This window comes from Eulemur rufifrons, chromosome 7 (assembly GCF_041146395.1).
Source record: "Eulemur rufifrons isolate Redbay chromosome 7, OSU_ERuf_1, whole genome shotgun sequence".
Classification (NCBI taxonomy): Eukaryota; Metazoa; Chordata; class Mammalia; order Primates; family Lemuridae; genus Eulemur; species Eulemur rufifrons.
In genome coordinates, this window is record NC_090989.1 from 133,979,611 (window position 1) to 133,999,160 (window position 19,550).

General features: G+C 37.2%; 2 protein-coding genes across 3 annotated transcripts in view; both read right to left on the reverse strand.

Annotated features, from left to right (window-relative positions):
• The window catches only part of TOP2B (DNA topoisomerase II beta), a 64,388-nt gene extending 46,569 nt beyond the window's left edge, over positions 1–17,819 (reverse strand). The window contains exon 1 of one of the 2 annotated variants that reach the window (XM_069475455.1): positions 17,141–17,819. In XM_069475455.1, the coding sequence (XP_069331556.1) occupies positions 17,141–17,206 (66 nt within the window). In that variant the 5' untranslated portion in view covers positions 17,207–17,819. The remainder of the gene's footprint in view (positions 1–17,140) is intronic. The other variant, XM_069475456.1, reaches the window with a different exon arrangement.
• LOC138385802 (uncharacterized) lies at positions 17,315–18,368 on the reverse strand. The gene is made up of 2 exons (XM_069472019.1): positions 18,275–18,368; positions 17,315–17,865 (listed from the first exon to the last, which is right to left on the reverse strand). Exons 1-2 carry the CDS (start codon positions 18,366–18,368, stop codon positions 17,315–17,317), a joined length of 645 nt encoding a protein of 214 aa, XP_069328120.1.
• Positions 18,369–19,550: the final 1,182 nt, after the last annotated feature.

Sequence of the window (19,550 nt, forward strand, 5' to 3'; positions counted from 1 at the left end):
TAAATAAATAAGAATTGGAACATACATACGCTAAAGAAATTCAAACATTAATTATAATTTCCTAATGCCATAAATTTTATATAAAATTAGAGACTTAATAAGGCTTTAAAATAAGAGTCCTAAAAATAACTTATTTTACTAGACTCTAAACTATATTCTTATACATGCCTTCATTTATATAATTTACTTATTAACACTGCTCAAGAGTCGATTGAAAATAGTGGACAAAGGAAAACAGTTCTGTTTCATAAGGTTTTCATATTCTTCTTCTGCCAAAAGTTAGATGATGAACTAGCTGGCCAGAAATGTAAACTATATTTTTAAAATACCAGATGTTCCTTGCTTTTTATGAAGTGACAGTTGATTAATTTATAGAAACAAATCTAACAATAAAAACTAATTGATTTTAAAAATGGATCCTCAAAATAGTTAGAAGAAAGATCATAATGACTAAGATCCACTCTTTAAGAAAGTGCTCAAGGATGATAGATGCTATGGAATCAAAAGTGAGTAACTTTTTACCATTAACTTAGTACTGCAATTTCAAGTTTGCAATTATTGGCATAAAGATTAGGGACATATAACAATCATACAAGTAAAGGCTTTCCTACCCCTGACTACTCCTCCAAAACAAACCCCATCGTGAAGAAAATATTTTCAAGATTAGACTCAACCAGAAGTTCATGCCTACCTAATTTGGACTTGTGCATTGGTCCTGATGAGTTACACTGAACTAAAGTAGCACACAGGGATGAAAAACAGGAGTAAAGCCCTACCTCGCTCCTTTTTTAAGAATTTACAACTTTTACCATACTTCCTTACTAACAATTGCCACCTTTTCCTTCCTACATCTTTTCCTAAATGGGTATTTGAGAAAAAGGAATGTTTGGCTTGGACCCACCAGATCCCTATCAAGTTCAAAAAATTGTCATTCTTCCTAAGATAATGTCTCAAACATCAGAAAACATGTGAGTAAGGTCAGCAAGGCAAAATAGGAAACCTTAGACCCTCCTTCCTCCGTGAAGATATGTATTTAACAACATACAATCCAATTGCCTTTGTGAGAAATACGGAATACACTTAAGAGGTTCATGTATCCCAGGTGAGCACAAAACCACAATCAAAGCCCATGATCTCACACACACATACACACCTGTCCCAGCAAGGGAAGACTAGGAGGAAATTCCCAATTTCCAACTTCTCCCTGGGGAGGGAAAGAAATTGAATATACCTCCAATGGGGTGGGAGGTACTACCCTAGAAACTGGTTTCTGTCTTGCCTAAATCTAAGTACTGACAGGAACAGGGTACCATGTTGGGGACCATTGAGAACAAAGGCAATTGACATGCTTTGGTCTAGAATCAAAGTCTGCAATATCAGAGATAGACACAAGGTGGAGCTCCAGTACTATGGCTTACTACAGCACAAGTGGGAAGCCACAGTATAGCAGGCAGACACCAGAAGATCTCCTAAGTAAATACAGGCAAACCTCTTCAATTAAGAGATTACACACACAATGCTACGGGGGGGAGGACGCATTGCCAGAAAAGATTTGCAAGGTCTCCAGATTCTCTAACTAGATTAAGTGGATGAAGAAACTCCTCTCACTATGAAACCAGACTGCAAAGACTGGAGAGATAGCTGAGCTTTCAAATGCCAAGGTCCCAACAGAAAATGACAAGCTATACGAAGAAACAGGAAAATATAGCCTATTAGAAGGAACAATTAAATCTCTAGAAATTGACCATAAAGAAATGGAGATATATGAATTACCAAAGAATTCAAAATAGCCATTATAAGGGTTCTGAATGAATTAAATGAGCACAGAAAAACAAGGGAACAACAAAAAAATCTGTAAAGCAATGCATAAACAAAAGGAGAAAATCAACAGAGAAACTATGAAGAAGCAAGCATTATTTCTGGAACTGAAGAATACAATAACTGGGTTAAAAATATACCAGAGGGACTCAACAGTGCACTTGATGAGGCAGAAAAAAAAAATCAGCAAATTTGAAGATGAGACTTTCAAAATCACTAAGGGAGAGGAGCAAAAAGAAAAAAGAATGATGAAAAATAAAGAGAGCCTAAAAGACTTATGGGCTCCAGCAGTCAGAACAACATATATAATACATTATGAAAGTCTCACAGAAGAAGATAGGAAGCAATGGGTGAACAGTCCATTTTAAAGAAATAATAAAGGAAAACTTTCCAAATCTAAGAAAAGAGATGAACATACAAATTCAAGAGGCTCAAAGAACTCCAACAAGGATAAATCTAAAGAGACCTATACCAAGACACATCATAATCAAACTGTCAAAAGTCACAAAGAGACAATCTTGAAAGCAGCAAAAGTGAATCATCATGTACAAGGGAGCTTCTATTATATTATCACCAGTTTTTCAATAGAAGCCTTCCAGGCTAGATGGAAGTGGAATGATATACTCAAGGTGCTAAAAGAAAACACTGCCAACCAAGAATATCATACCCAGCAAAACTGCCCTTCAAAAATGAGGAAGAAATTAAGGCTTTCGTAGGCTAAGGGAGTTCATCACCACTACATCTGCTGAACAAGAAAGTCTGAAGGGAGTCCTTCAAGTTGAAGCAAAAGGACAAAAAAATAGCAAACAAAACCATACAAAAACATAAAAACCCCTGGTAAAGGTAAAGTCCAAGGGGAATTCAAAAAGTTCATGGAAAAATTGAATTAAAAGATAAAAATAAAAAACCTTAGGCTATATTTCTCAATATAAGCTCCATCAAGGTTAAGGTACTTTTTTGTAAGCAACAATACCAGCTATTTAATCCATCCCTAAAGAACTAATGGTCCTGGGACTTTAGCCATGTCAATACAGTCCTTTTTTTTTTTTTTCCTTACATTATTTGAAGAAAAATGGGTGCCCTTTATAGATTTTTTAAGATTAGTAAACTAAAAGAAGTCAGATGGAGCCAAATCAGGACTGTAAGGTGAATGCCTAATGATTTCCCATTGAAATTCTAACAAATTGCCCTAATTTGACAGGAGGAATAAGCAGGAACATTGTTGTGGTGGAGAAGGACTCTGTGGTGGAAAAGGACTCTGTGCTAAAGAAGGACTCTCTGGTGAAGCTTTCGCATTTTTCTGCTAAAGTTTTGGCTAACTTTCTCAAAGCACTCTCATAAAAAGCAGATATTATTGTTCTCTGACCCTCCAGAAAGTCAGCAAGAAAAATGCCTTGAGCATCCCAAAACATTGTTGCCATGACTTTTGCTCTTGACCTATCCACTTTTATTTTGTCTGGACCACTTCCACCTCTTGGTAGCAATTGCTTTGTGTTTTCTCTTTAGGATTGTGCTGGTAAAGCCACGTTTCACCTTCTGTTACAATTCTTCAAAGAAATGCTTCAAGATCTTGATCTCACTTGTTTAAAATTTCCTTTGAAAGCTCTGCTCTTGTCTGTAGCTAATCTGGGTGCAAAGGTTTTGGCGTCTATGGAATGGAAAGTTTATTCAACTTTAATTTTCCAGTCAGAATTGTGTAAGCCGAACTGAGATGTCTATAATGTTGCCTATTGTTTCTGCTGTTAATTGTCAGTCTTCTTCAATTAGGACACAAATAAGATTAATATAAATTTTTTCCTCACACATTGATGTGGATAGTCTGCCACTAAGGGCTTCATCTTCATATCATCTCATCCTCTCTTAAAACAAGGTATCCAATTGTAAGGTGCTAATTTTTTCAGGGCATTGTCCCCACAAACTTTTCATAAAGCATCAATTTCAATACTTCTTCCACCCAAACTTCACCATAAATTTGATGTTCATTCTTGCTTCAATTTTGGCAGAATTCATATTGCCCTGACAGGGACTGTTTTCAAATCGATTCTTATCCTTCTTAGTGTCACAAACTAGATCCTGTTCAAACATGTTATAACAAGTTAGTAGAGCTTATTTTGGTGCAAAAATTTTTTTAAATCAATGCATAAGTTTTTTTTATAATACATTTTCCATGAACTTTTTGAACACCCTCTTGTATACAGGCAAATACAGAATCTTCTAGTAATGTAAGTATATAGATCACTTTTAAATATGGTATAGAATTTTAAAGGAACATAAAAAGTAATTATAAATCTATGTTATATGATACACAACATAAAAAGACATAATTTATGCCATCAATAACAAAGTAGGGAGAGCAGAGGTATAAAGAAGTAAGGGTTTTATATGCAACTGAAGTTGTTATTAATCTAAAATTGATTGCACTCACTTTAAGATGTTTTATGTAATTGCAGTGGTAACCACAAAGAAAATACTTATAGAACATACAAACAAGGAAATGAAAAGAATCAAAACATGTTACTACAAAAAAATTAATGAAACACAAAAGAAGGTAGCAAGGGAAGAAAGGTGGACAAAAAGTTCTATACGATGGTCAGGCACGGTAGCTCACGCCTGTAATCCTAGCACTCTGAGAGGTCAAGGTGGGAGGATTGCTTCAGGTCAGGAGTTCAAGACCAGTCTGAGCAAGAGCGAGACCCATCTCTACAAAAAAATAGAAAAATTAGTCAGGTATGATGGCATTTGCCTGTAGTTCCAGCTACTTGGGAGGCTGAGGCAGAAGAATCTCCTGAGGTTGCAGTAAGGTATGATTCACCACTGCACTCTATTCCAGGCAACAGAGTGAGATCCAGTCTCAAAAAAAAAAAAAAAAAGAAAAGAAAAGAAAAGAAAAAGAAAAATCTACATGACATACTGAAAACAACAAAATGGTACTAGAAAGTCCTTCTATATCAATCATTACTTTAAATGTAAATGGATTAAGGACCCAATTAAAAGACATAGATTGGCCAACTGAATAAAAAAAGTAAGATCCAACTAGATTCTGTCTACAAGAAACTCAGATCCAAGGGCACATAAAGGCTATAAGTGAAAGGACGGAAACAAGATATTCCATGCAAACAGGAACCTAATGAAAGTAGGGGGACCATACTTATACCATACAAAACACACTTTAAGACAAAAACTGTCACAAGAGACTGAGGAAGACCTTATATAACACATTAACCACCATGTGAGTTGTATTTAGCTTATGCTAGTTTTGAGTCCAGAGCCATGTGAAGCATATGTTAATTCACATGTCTCTACCTGGGGAGCCGCGTGAACTATTTTTCAAGTTACATATAACTCACACATAGAAAACAATAAAAAAATAACAAGTTTTTCATTAAATTAGAAAGGACTGTTTTGTTTTCAAAGTTTTTATTCTATTTTTGTAATAAAACACCCTGGCCCCAAGGAAAAATTTTTTTCCTAGTGTGGCAGTCAACGTGATAATGATAAAAGAGTCAATTCACCAGGAAGATATAATAATTACATATATATATATGCACTTAACATTAGAGCTCCCAAATATACGAAGTAAACATTTTCAGAAGAGAGAAACAGTAACACAATAATAGTAGATTTCAACACTCTACTTTCAGTTATAGATAGAACAACAAGACAGAAGATCAATAAGTTAACAGAGGATTTGAACAACACTATAGATCAATTGGACTTAACAGACATGTACAGAACACTCCACCACACAACAGCAGAATACACATTATTCTCAAGTACACATGGAACATTCTCTAACACAGACCGCATATTATATGACAAAACAAGTCTTAACAAAATTTAAGAAGATTGTAATCATATAAAATATCTTCTCCACCTACAATGTAATAAAACTAGAAATCAACAGAAGAAAAACAGGAAATTTCACAAATATGTGGAAATTAACTCACTCTTATATAAATAACCAACGGATTGAAGATGAAATCACAAGGGAAATTAGAAAATATCTAGATACAAATAAACACAAAAACACAACAGACCAAAATTTATGAGATACAGATAAAGCAGTACTACACTTAATATTAAAAATGAAGAGAAGAAACATCTCAAATCAACAACATAACTTTATACCTCAAGAAACTGGAAAAAGAAAAAACTAAACCTAAAATTAGCAGAAGGAAGGAAATAATAAAGATTAGAGCAGAGATAAATGAAAGAGACCAAAAAAACAATAGGAAAAAAAAAAAATCAGTGAAACCAAGAGTTGGTTTTTCAGAATGATCAATGGAACTGAGAAACTCTTAGCTAAACTAAATAAAGGAGATAAAACTCAAATACCTAAAATTTGAAATGAAAGAAGACACCATAGCTGATGTCATAGAAATAAAAAGGATTATGAGACTTATACAAACAATTATACAGCAACAGATTAGACAATTTAGAAGGGTCAGTTCCCAGAAACATACGATCTACCAAGATTGAATCATAAATTTAAAAATCTGAACGGATCTATAACAAGGGGATTGAAGCAGTAATCAAAAATTTCCCAACAAAGAAAAGCCCAGGACCAAAAGGCTAAACTGAAAAATTCTACCAAATATTCAAGAAGAACTAACACCAATCCTCCTCAAACTCTTCCCAAAAAACTAAGAGCAGGAAATACTTCCTGAATCATTCTATGAGGCCAGCATTTCCAGTACCAAAATTAGGCAAACACACAACAGGAAAACTATATACCAATACCCCAATGAATACTAGCAAACCCAAGTCAACAGCACATTAAAAGAATTATATGCTATGACCAAGTGGGATTTATACATGGAATACAAGGATGTTTGAACATATGAAAATCAATCATTGTAATAAATCATATTAACAGAATAAAGGGCAAAAACCACGTGATCATCTTAAGTGATGCACAAAGAGCATTTGACAAAATTCAATACCCTTTCCTGGTAAAAACACCTAAACTAGGAATAGAAAGAAACTACCTCAACATAACAAAAGCTATATGTGAAAAGCCAACAGTTAACATCATATACACTGGTGAAAGACTAAAAATTTTTCCTCTAAAATCAGGAAAAAGACAAGAATGTCCAATCTTGCCTATATTCAACATAGTACTGGAAGTCCTAGTCAGAGCAATTAGACAAGAAAAGGAAATAAAAGGCAGCCAAATTGGAAAAGAAGTAAAATTGTATGTTCATAAATGGCATGATCTTATAGTAGAAAACCCAAAAGTTTCTACAAAAACAAACAAAAAAAACCACCTGTTACAACTAATGAATGATTTCAGCAAAGTTGCAGGATATAAAATCAACACACAAAAATCAGTTGTGTAATACAGTAATGATGACCAATCAAAAAAGGGAATTAAGAAAACAATCCCCTTTACTATAGCATCAAAAAAGGATAAAAAACTTAGGAATAAACTTAATCAAGGAGGTGAAAGACTTGTATACAGTGTAAACTACAAAACATTGTTACATGAAAGAAAAATAAATGGAAATAAATTCCATTCTCATGTACTGAAAGACTTAAAATATTGTTAAAATGTCCACAGTATCCAAAGTGATCTAGAGATTCAATGCCATCCCTATTAAAATTCCAATGTTATTTTTTGCAGAAATAGAAAAAACAAACCAAAACAAACAAAAAATCCTAAGATTTGCATGGAATCTCAAGAAGCCCCATAGAGCTCAATCAATCCTAAAACAGAAAAACAAAGTTAGAGGCCTCACACTTCCAGGTTTCAAAATCTGATTTTATTACAAAGCAACAGAAATCCAAGACAACATGGCACTGGCATAAAGACAGATATTAACATATAGACCAATGGAAGATAATAGAGAATATAGAAATAAATCCTTACATAAATGGCCAAGTGATTTCTGACAAAGGTGCCCAGACTGTACAACAGGGAAAGGACAATCTCTTCAACAAATGGTGCTGGGAAAACTGGATATCCACATGCAAAATAATGAAGTTGGGCCCTTACTTTATACTATATACAAAAATCAACTCAACATGAATTAAAGACCTAAAAGTACAACCTAAAACTACAAAACTCCTGGAAGAAAACATAAGGGGAAGGCTTTGGATTGGGCAATGATTTCACGGATGTGACACAAAAAGCACAGGCAACAAAAGCAAAAATAGACAAATGGGACATCAACCTTAAAAATTTCTGGGCATCAAAGAAAACAACTGACAGTGAAAAGGCAACATATGGAATGGGAGAAAATACTTGCAAATCATGTAAGTGGTTAATATCCAAAATATATAAGGAACTTTCATAACTAAACAATAACCTGATTAAAAAGTGGACAAAGGACTTGAACAGACAATTCTCCAAAAAAGATATACAAATGGCCAAAAAGCATATGAAAAGATATTCAGTGCCACTAATCATAAATGCAAATCAAAACTGCAATGAGATAACATGTCACACCTATTAAGATGTCTAACAGGAAATAACAAGTGTTGAAAAGGATGTGGAGAAATTTGGAACTCTTGTGCACTGATGGTGGGAATATAATATGCTGCAGTCATTATGGAAAACAGAATGGTGGTTCCTTAAAACATTAAAAATAGAATCACCGTATGATTCAGCAATCTCACTTTTGGGTATATATCCAAATGAATTCAGAGCAGAATCTCAAAGAAATTCATACACCATGTTCATCATAGCATTATTCATAATAGCCAAGAAGCAAAAGCAACTCAAACGTCCACTGATCGATGAATGGATAAAAAAAGTGTGGTATATAGATTCAATGGAATATTATGCAGCCTTTAAAAAGAAGGAAATCCTGTCACATACTACAACATGGATGAACCCGAAGGGCACTGTGCTAAGCAAATAAGCCAGTCACAAAGGACAAATATTAATATTGTATGATTCCACTCATACAAAGTATCTAAAGTACTCAAAATCATAGAAACAGAAAGTACAAAGGTAGTTACCAAAGGCTGCGGGAGAGGAGGAATTAGTATGTATAAAGTTTCAGTTTCACAAAATGAGGAGATGAGGAATTAGTAGTTTCAGTTTTGCAAAATGAAATAGTATTAGAGATCTGTTGCACAACAAGGTAAACATATTTAATACTATTGAACTCAATACTTAAAAATGGTTAAACAGTAAATTTAATGTTATGCATATTTTTTACCACAACTAAAAAAATCTCAGAAAACATGTGAAATACAGTTTGCTTTGTCTAATTACTATCTGTTAGTTTCTCTAGGAAGAGTATATAAATATTATGAGTATGACAATATACTTAAAACATTTTGTGCCAAAATATTTTTCCTAAACATCGTATGACAGGTGTCCAGGAAATAAAGAGGTACCATTCTATTTAAAGTAATGAAAGGCACTAAGGGATACATATTTACAGAATACCACAACAGAGGTCATTTGTAGAAATTTCAAATCAACTCTCAATTATGATATTAAAATAATTTCTAAAACTTGATATAATCTTTTGAACCTCGATATTTCATTGAGTAAATATTTTTATAATTGCCATACTAAAATTATTTGTGTTAATTATAATCTTATGGAGATAGCTTTTATATAAAATTTATATTGGTAAAGATAATCAAGTAGTTTTAATTATTTAGCAGCTTATTAAAACTGTATACTGTTTAGTGGACATTACAGAAGAATATACGTAAAACGTGAGCCTATTTTTGTCAGAAAAAAATTATGTATAATATATGCATGTTTAGTAAAAATATGAAATAAACCCAACAGAGTATCAGTAAAAACAATCTACAGGTAGGAGAAATACGGGTCATTTTTATCATCTTTTTTGATACATGTTTTTCTAATTTTTCACAATGAATACATAAAGGAATATGTTAAAAGCTTATTAACCCATGTATGTGAAAACATAATTAAGATAGAATAAAACTGAATGTTTCTTTTTCTGGAGGCACTGTTTATACTTACTTAATACTTCTGCAGCCCCAACTTTCTCACTAGAATCTAGGCAAAAAGGTAAGTAAAAACAAAATAAACAAAAAAGACTGGCAGCCGTAGCAGAGGAGAAAGTAGAAATTAACATTGGAGTCTGATTTGTCTTTTTTTTTTTTTTTTAAGACAGAGTCTCACTCTGTTTCCCGGGCTAGAGTGAGTGCCGTGGCATCAGCCTAGCTCACAGCAACCTCAAACTCCTGGGCTTAAGCGATCCTCCTGCCTCAGCCTCCCGAGTAGCTGGGACTACAGGCATGCGCCACCATGCCCGGCTAATTTTTTGTATATATATATTTTAGTTGTCCATATAATTTCTTTCTATTTTTAGTAGAGACGGGGTCTCACTCTTGCTCAGGCTGGTCTTGAACTCCTGACCTCGAGCGATCCACCCGCCTCGGCCTCCCAGAGTGCTAGGATTACAGGCGTGAGCCACCACGCCCGGCCTGATTTGTCTTTTATGTTCCCATTCTCAACAATCGGTAGTCTGCACTGTTCATTGGCTCACCAGCAGCAAACACAGGTTTTCCCCTGAGACATCTATGAGCTTTTCTAATAGAAAACTGGGAAAATGGCCTCTTTTTGCTCCTATGTATTAGCAGAAAGTTGCCCCCTCATAATGTCCAGGCCACTGAAAATCAAAATCTTAGGATAAGGAGAGAGAGGGCAACTTCCTCCAGTTAATAGGATGGTCCCATTCCCAGAACAGGTATGAATATAAACACTCTTGACCTTAGAAGAGAGAAGTTAAATAAGAAGTCTGTTTTGCACCATCTCCCCAGCTATTAAGATTACTATCTCTGTCTTTAAAGGTATAGCTCTTCAGTTTGAACACTGTTGCTAACAATATTCAGAAAGAACAGGAAATTAGCTTAAATGAATACAGACCAGCAAACTCGTATCTACATAATTTATAAAAGCACTCAATTCCACAGATGACAAAAGACAATGATGTATATTTGACACCTGTAGGCTAACAGAATTATGTTCATTTTAGACAGTGAGAAGAAAGAGTCTTTTATTATTATTATCATTAGAGATGGGGTCTCACTATGTTGCCCAGGCTGTATTCAAACTCCTGGGCTCAAGTGATGCTCTCACCTCAGCCTCCCAAGTAGCTGGGACTACAGGCACACACCACCCACCATATCTGGGGCAAGGAGTCTTTTGACGTACCCTAACTTTGTCTTACATATTCGTATTCTTACATGTATATAAGATATCGTGTACTATAGTAATTGCTCTCAGAACTTGACACTGAATAAAAATTAGTGTCTTTAAAAATAATCATTTACCAAGAGCATTCTGAATAAATTTGCATTAGGATTAACAATAATTGAAAATTTAAGATTTAAGTTTATTTGTAATTTACTTTGGTGCTTTAATTTGTGTGGACAAATTACCAAACTATTTATAAACTATTTATAGTAATAAATAATTCTAGCACCCAACTATATTGGAATCTATGAAATCAAGGCAATATTTTCATTTCCATATAAAATGAAAGACAATGAAAATGTAAAATAACCACCATATTAAGAAAAATAGCCTACACATATCTGCAAGTTGTTTTAATTCTATTCTTTGTGATATATATATGACGATGCCATAATTGACTTCTTCTGAAGTTCAAAAGCTGGCTGCTAAATTAAACAATGCATTATTGGGAATTTTTTAATTATAACAAATATATAAAAATAAATACATTAATCTATTTTTAAAATATTAACTTATCTTACAGCACTTTTCCAATATTGCTAACTCCTAACAAAAAAATATATATATAGATTTAATACTTATCTAAGACGTGACCTTTATTAAAAATACTTCTCAATCACCAGAACAAAAAGAATAAAACAAGCTCTTATTTTTCAGAATAAGTATATACCAAGATCATTCTGTAAAAAAAGATTCTTTCATGCACAGAGTTGTCACCTGAGATATAGCAATTTGGGACAATCACCCACAGTTCCTGCTTTTCTGTGGGAGAATGAACTGCTGACACAGAGGGGAAAGGAGATGATTTGCCAGTTGGTACTAAAAAAGAATTGAGCCACTCATTCACACAATCAGCACGGAAAGCACACCATCACCAAGCCAACAAGAGTGGAACTGGGGGCTGGCAGCCTAGCAACAAGCCCCTTCTCTTACCTTGTGTACAATCCCTCAGACTTAACATTAACCTTTTGTACCATTTCCTCTCTTTCTTTTCTCCCTCAAGGCTGCCATCCCATGATGTTCATTTTAACTATCTACCCACCATTAATGAAGCAAAAAGTGAAAAATCTGTCCCCCAATCTATGCTCCTCCAGAAATGCCCTGCCAAACCAAGTGACAAGGAGGTAGAAGATAAGGAATACTTAAGATAGTAAAAAATGCATAGATTTCTGCTGTGAAAATAAAAAATACGCTTTCCCTATGATAAAAGGAATGAAAACACTTATTACTGAATTTATATTAATAAAAAGAGAGAGGGCACACGCACACACACCAATCTGAGAGCTACTATGTGCCAAGCACCAGGGGAATTATGGATAATCTTAATTAATCCTTCTGTAAGAGCTCCATGAAACAGAATGCTATTATGATTCTCTTTTTACAGATGAGATAACTGAGGCCTGGAGAAGTGTTTTCCCAAAGCTAACAAAGCTAGTACTTGAAGAAGCTGAATTATGAAACCAGCTGATCTGATTTCATAGCCCATACTCATATGCTATATTAGATACACATACCCTGAAAAGGAAATATACTCCTTAGCTTTTTATGTGAAAGTAAAAGTTTAGTAGAAAAATAGATGGGTATATCCCAAAAGTCTCTTTTCTGTCACATAAAAGACATAATATATAAAAGAGAATAAAAGATGAGTTGATTCATTTTTTAATGTTTTTAAAATGAAAGGCTGTTTAAATGATGGTTAAGAAAACAAGTCTGGTTTAAATCCCAACTGTGCCTTATCCGTGTGCCTAACAATTTGTTAGCTAATCTCTAACCAGTCTCCTTTTCTGAAAATGGGAATCACTATACCTATCTCACCTTTTCTTTAAAATGGGGTCCTATTTGTATTCATATTTTTAAACATACAGGAGGCTTGTTTTTTAAAGCATACTTAGTAAAATGCAACTGTTGCCACCACCTAAGTACCTTACAGATCTGAAACTACAGGTGAACATACTTCTATCCAGAAAAGTTAAGTTTATAAAAACTGTGTCTAAATACTGATATTATGTTTACTTGAGAATGTATCTTTAAAACATTGCTACTTGTCCTACCAATGATAGAAGACTTTTCTGAAAGTTAGTATATCAATTATCCAACTTGTTAACAACTGAAATGGATAATGGATTATGTATGCAGATAGTAAACATTATAAAGGACATAAACAAGGAAAATCCATTGTCTCTGACTTCAGAAGTGAGTAATTGTTAAGACAAAGTTCTCATGCATGAAAGTTACATAAAAAAAAAAAAAAAAGACTTGTTTCCTGATTCATAAGAGTAACAAAAATCCAATGAAAGAAAAAGATGAGTTTAAACTGGAAAATAAATGTTTGGTGAGACTCATCTAACCTTGAAGAGTAGTTAAGATTTAGACTGCTAGAGAGAAGAGAAAGAGGCATTCCTAATAGAAGGTAAACATACAAAGGCAAAGTGACAAAAACAAGCATGACCTGTGCAGAAGACAGTGAAGAGATAAATCTAATTATGAGTACTTTTGAAAATAAATTTCAATGAGGAGGGCACATAGTTTATGAAAGTCTGGCTGAGGAATTTATACTTGCAATAATGTGCCACTAAAGCAAAATTCTTTAAAGAAATCTTTAAACAGTATTTAAATATACAGTCATGTTTCTTTAATTAGAAATATTCAGAGTCAAAAAAATTATTTCAATGAATTTTGCAATTTTGCTTTTAAAAACCTACAGTGTTAATTGTGGTTATATATATTTTTAACAGAGAGACAACTTTTAGAGATAAATATTGAAATGTTTACAGACGAAGTGACATATTGTGATTCTAGGATTTGCTTTGCTTCAAAAAATGAGAAGGGAAAAAGTGGATAGTCCTAGGTTGATAATTATTGCAGCTTGATGATAAATTGGGGGCGGGGGGCTTGTAATACTATTCTGGCTACCACTTTTTGAAATGCTTAACATTTTCCATTACAGCATTTTTTTAATCTACCAAGTTAGAATATTACTGGAAAAAAGATCAATAGTCATATAACTATATTCTAATATTTGCACATATTTTCTACAACCACTTAAACATAATAAAAGACTGACAGAATGAAACAGACTATAACTGTCTACTAACCAAAGCTTCACAAACTACCAATTCAAGAAAATGTTTGCTTCAGAGAAGCCTTTATAGCTGTTGTTAACTTTAACTCAAAATAGTTTTACTATATTGATACTTTTTATTTTAATTATAAAAATTTTGGTTAAGATACTGTGAATCAAACACAAGCAAAATAAATTATTAAAAGCAGAAGTTAACACAAATCTTAAGCCATTTTGCTTTGTGGTTTCATATGATGAAAGGTAAACTTTTGTGCAATGACAGCATTAACAACACATGCTGGCATGCATCCCAACAGAAGTTAATGCCAACAGCACATGGCATATGACCCCACTCCCACACCCAGAAGAAGGTATTAGGGCTAATTTCATTTTTATTTCTTTCTGTTATCCACAAGCAGGTGGCATCATAACACCAGTTTCAATAAATCAGAGTTACCCCTCTTCCCAAATAGATGACTGCTGCAATAAACCCCTGACTCTTACAAAGAAAAAATTTGCTTTCGCCCCAGTTAACAGATATTTTATGCAAAAGCAACTATAATCCATTATTTCAGAGTCCGCATTTCTTGAATTTTACCAACAACATTTATTATGTTTATTATTTATTATATGTAGCACTGTGCTACTATCCCATTTAATTCTCAATGCAATCTTATTTGAAAGGTAAGAAAACAGGCTTAGGTTCCTTGTGAAAAGTTCAACCAACTATATGTGTTGCAGACAGGATCTGAGCCTACATCAATCTGACATCAAAGCCCATAACCACTTCACTATATTGCCTCCCATAAAATTAAACCAATCTATGATCGCTGATGTATGTTATGGGCATAAAGATGCTCATATAACCTCACTTAAATTTAAAGTAAGCATTAAATCTTAAAGAGGACTTATGGGCCGGGCGCGGTGGCTCACGCCTGTAATCCTAGCACTCTGGGAGGCCGAGGCGGGTGGATCGCTCGAGGTCAGGAGTTCGAGACCAGCCTGAGTGAGACCCCGTCTCTACTAAAAATAGAAAGACATTATATGGACAACTAAAAATCTATATAGAAAAAATTAGCCGGGCATGGTGGCGCATGCCTGTAGTCCCAGCTACTCGGGAGGCTGAGGCAGTAGGATCGCTTAAGCCGAGGAGTCTGAGGTTGCTGTGAGCTAAGCTGACGCCACGGCACTCACTCTAGCCTGGGCATCAAAGTGAGACTCTGTCTCAACAAAAAAAAAAAAAAAAAAAAAAGAGGACTTATGAGTGACTATCTTTTTAATAAACTTCTAATTCAACAAGATATACTCTATAAATAAAAGACTAAGTCATTTTTACTTCTCTTTATTATACTGTATTTCCCATATTTCTCATTAGTTTTGTAATGAAAAAATTCTTTAATCAGTATGTCAATTTTAGTTTCAAAGGGATTTTTCTAATGTTGAATGAGATCCTCCAAGTTTTGATAAATTTCTTATGTAATTTGTTGAGCTTGAAAGAAAAAGTGGTCATTTAATTATCTACAAAGTTAAATAACAGTACATTAAAATATTGCCATCAAATGCTAAGCCAACCTATCCATCCGTGGATGTTTACCATTATAGAATCAGAGGTCCTCAGAGGAAACACAGATCAGGCCTCAACACTTTCAAATAGCGAACTAGAACTCACAATACAATCTGGCTATCTAACTTCACTTTCAGATGTTGGACTTTAGTAACGGGGATAAGGGCCATCAACTTTAAAAATCATTATTTTGCATTATGCATCCCCCCCCTCCCCTTATCTGCTTTTCACCCCAACTCCATCCACATGGACCACTAACTTATTATCTAACATTTTCTCTCCTGGCTCTAGTCCGTTTATACTTTCATACGTTATTGGAGTAATATACAAAAATCGGAGAAATTCAACAATAAGAGCCTAGCAAATTATTTTGCAAAGTACCTTGGCATGCAAACAAAAATGGTTAAAATATTTTTCTGCTGTAACACCCTTTTCACAGGGAACACTCATCAATGCACCGCAATTACTGCTCAATTCACCTAACTCTCACCCAAACAAAGAGAAAATGAAGAAAAAATTAAGTAACAAAAACGCCAATACGAAAGTTTCCTTAGGCTGTTTGGGTGCGGGATGGGGAATAGATTGAAAAATGAAATGCTTTTTCTCTGGGATACTTAATCAGTTGACAGGGCTGGGGTTTTTTCTATAAGAAATGACCCTCATCTGAACTCTACGCTGAGCAAGTGAAATGCTGGTGAATTATCGATCTGTTGTGCGAATCCAGTCTCTCCAGTTCTTCCCTCCGCTACTGCTACTTTTACTTCCCAGCAGGAACTGAGCGCCGAAATCCTTTAACTTCAGGACTAAGCATTTCAGTCACCCCTCCGGAACATCTATTCAGCCCCCACCCCTTTTCACCTGAGATGCTGACGTGGGCAAGAGCTTCTTTTAATAATCCCGCCCTGACAGATGGACGATCTACGGTATATTAACTGCTGCTTAACAGTCTCCCCGAATGTGCTCTCAATTGAATGAGACTCTCTGAACTGAAGTGTAAATTCAATCCAAATTCATTCTTCTTTGAGAAATAACAGCACCAGAAATGGTTGCATTTAGAACACACACACACACCCCTTTCTCCAGGGTTTTCTTAAACCACATTTGGAGAAAGTCCTGACCCATACAGACACACATGCATTATCGCCATCCCATCATCTCATGCCCGACTGCCCTGGAAGAGTCTGAGAGAGTGGAAAAGAGAAGAAGCTGAGGCCACATGTCATATTCATGATTTTGTCTCCCCAAAGTTTCAAGTGTACATTATGCTCCTGCAGCCTTAGCCTCCAGAGAGGTAAAAAGAAAGAAAGAAAGAAAAGGCGCGGGGCTGGGGGATTCTGCTAGCACAAGCCCCGACGGGGCGCACATTCAGGGAACTAGATTTCCCTCTTTTCCCCTCCCCCGCCTCCTCCGACCTGCGGAATTCCTCCCCCGCCGCACGCCGGGAACAATGCAGCAGCACCCGGGACCCAAGCCCCCGGCCGCCTGCCCCAGGAGGCCCGCCACTCACCACCCAGGTCAGCGCCCCGTTGCCGCCCGCGATGGCTCCCACGCCGCCGCCACCCGACTTGGCCATGGCTGGTGCCTCCCGCTCGCAGGCCCCGAGGCCGCAGCCGCCGCTCCCGCCTCCCTGCGTGCCGCTGGGCCCCGCCGCTCCGCACCGACCCCTCCGCTCGCCGTGCTCCTAGCCGCGCCGGCCCCCGCTCCCCATCGCGGAGACCCGGAGCGGACGTCCGGCCGAGCCCGCCGAGGAGGCCGCGCCGCCCGCCGCCCTCAAACTCGAGGCGCGGCAGCCGCGTCGCCCGGGCCTAGCGCGGAGACTGACGAGGAGAAAGCTGGAGGCGCTGGCGGCGCCTGAGCGGCGGCGCTGCCTCCTAGCCAGCCCGCGAAGGCTACAGCACGCGGGGCCGAAGCCCGGAGGTGCGAGCCGCGAGGGTGGCCAGGCAACCCGGGGCGTCCGGACGTGGCAGGGACGCAGAGGCGCCTTGTCCTTCTCACACTCTGCGAAGGCCAGCCACTCGAGTCGCCAGAGTAGTCGTCCCGGTCGCTGCCGCTGCCTCAAAGGCCTCCTTCGTCGGCCACGCTGCAGCTCGGGTTTCCTCACATTCACACACCGAGAGGGACAATAAACAGAGCCGCCGCCGCCGCCACGGTCGCCTCCCTCTTGTCCGGCATAACACCGCACACACACATTTGCACACCGGGGAGAGAGGGAGGGCGCGGCGGCCGTCCCCGCTGTCAGTCAGCGCCCTACCGTCCAATCGTGGTCTTGTCGCCACAGCCTCTCGGCCAATCCCAAAATTCCAAGCCCCCGGAGGGGCGGGACCCGAGGGGAAAACGTCATTGCGGGTAGCAACCGAAGGGAAGACTTGGGGTTTTTTGTTTGTGTGTGTGTCTGTGGGTTTTCCATTTGAAGGGAGAGCAGGGGCTACTGTCAAGGGTCAATTGAGGGCGGCAAAGGGAAAGAGTCGAATTGGCCTCAGGTCGATTGTAATCCTCTGAGCGTGCTGTTTACTCTAAGACCCGCCGTGAAGCCAAGGCATTTCTTTGCCTGGGGGCTCTACGGGTGGGGGTGGGGGTGACAGGAAGAAGCCAAGGGCCGTCCCAAAGGGAAATTATTTTTAAAGAGCGTTTCTATCTAAACCGCAGGCAAAACGTTGTAGACCACTGGTGCAAGGAGGGCCCCGTGACCCCGCCCTCTCAAGGGCCCAAAGGGACGCTGCTGTCGAAAGAATCATCTGTTCAGACCTTCTCTTCTTTCTCCTTCCTCCCTCTCCTCCCCTCACCCCAAAAAGAGGATATGGTCTGTCTGGAGAAAACTGCATTTGAAGAACTTAAATGATAAGTGTCGCACAGAGAACGTTCCAGGGAAAGAATACAGGGTGGGCTGAGCATTCTGTTTCTACTCTTTGTTGACCTTTCTTCTCTGAACAATGCGGAGTTGTCACTGTCACTTTCTCTCTCATCTGTTCAGAACTGTGCCCCCTACCTCTAAGAGGGCACGCTTAATTTTTTTAAAACTGCTTTCAGTGGAATTTTCAAATGCACACTAAGGAATAATTTCATTCACATTAAAGCTTTCTAAGAACAAAAATTACCCACACAGCAACACCAAAGTCTTTGGCAGATGGGAGATGGCTTTACTTCATCCTGCTTTTGAATGTAATTCCACTCAACAAGTATTTATTGGGCGCACACTCTGCCAGGCTGTGCCAGGCTCTGCCATGAGTTCAAAATAAAACAAGGTCCCTGATTTCAAGCCATTTATAATCTGGCTTGTGAGACAGACTAAAAGGGAGTTAACTATCACCAAAATGAGTTCTTGAGAGCATGAAGTGCCACCAAAGCGTTGTGACAAGAGAGCTTTTTATAAAGATGAAAACGGTATTGCAGCTTTGAGAAGAGGTGTTTTTGTGAACTTCCTTTCCAACTGTGCATTTCCTCTCAAGGGAAAACAAAAATGTCTTGGGTCACATCTTTCAGCTGCATTCTGAATTCAGAGGTGGGGAACTCTGAAACATGGAAATAATTTAAACACAGTTTTTCTTAATTAGCTCTCTGGTGGCCACATAAGCATATTGGGGACTTTGGTTCAGAACAGTGAGGTCTTTCTTTACCTTGAACTTGGGGAACAAGCTTTTAAGTCAGACCAGGACCTAATCAGGGCTCTGAACCTGACCAACTAAGTATCCATAGCCTTGTTATTTAACAAAGCCTCAGTTAGGGCCTTATTAAAATGAGAATTTTTCCTTGTGTACTTCCTGTGACTTTTTATCTCCAAATATATATTTTGTGTTTGAAAAGGGGTAATTTTAAAGGCTGTAAGTTTTTTATAGAGATATATCCATTAAGTAGAAGCCATGCTATAAAATGTATTGCTGTCTCCTTTTTTAAACTTCAGTTTTCAAAAGCTCTTTAGC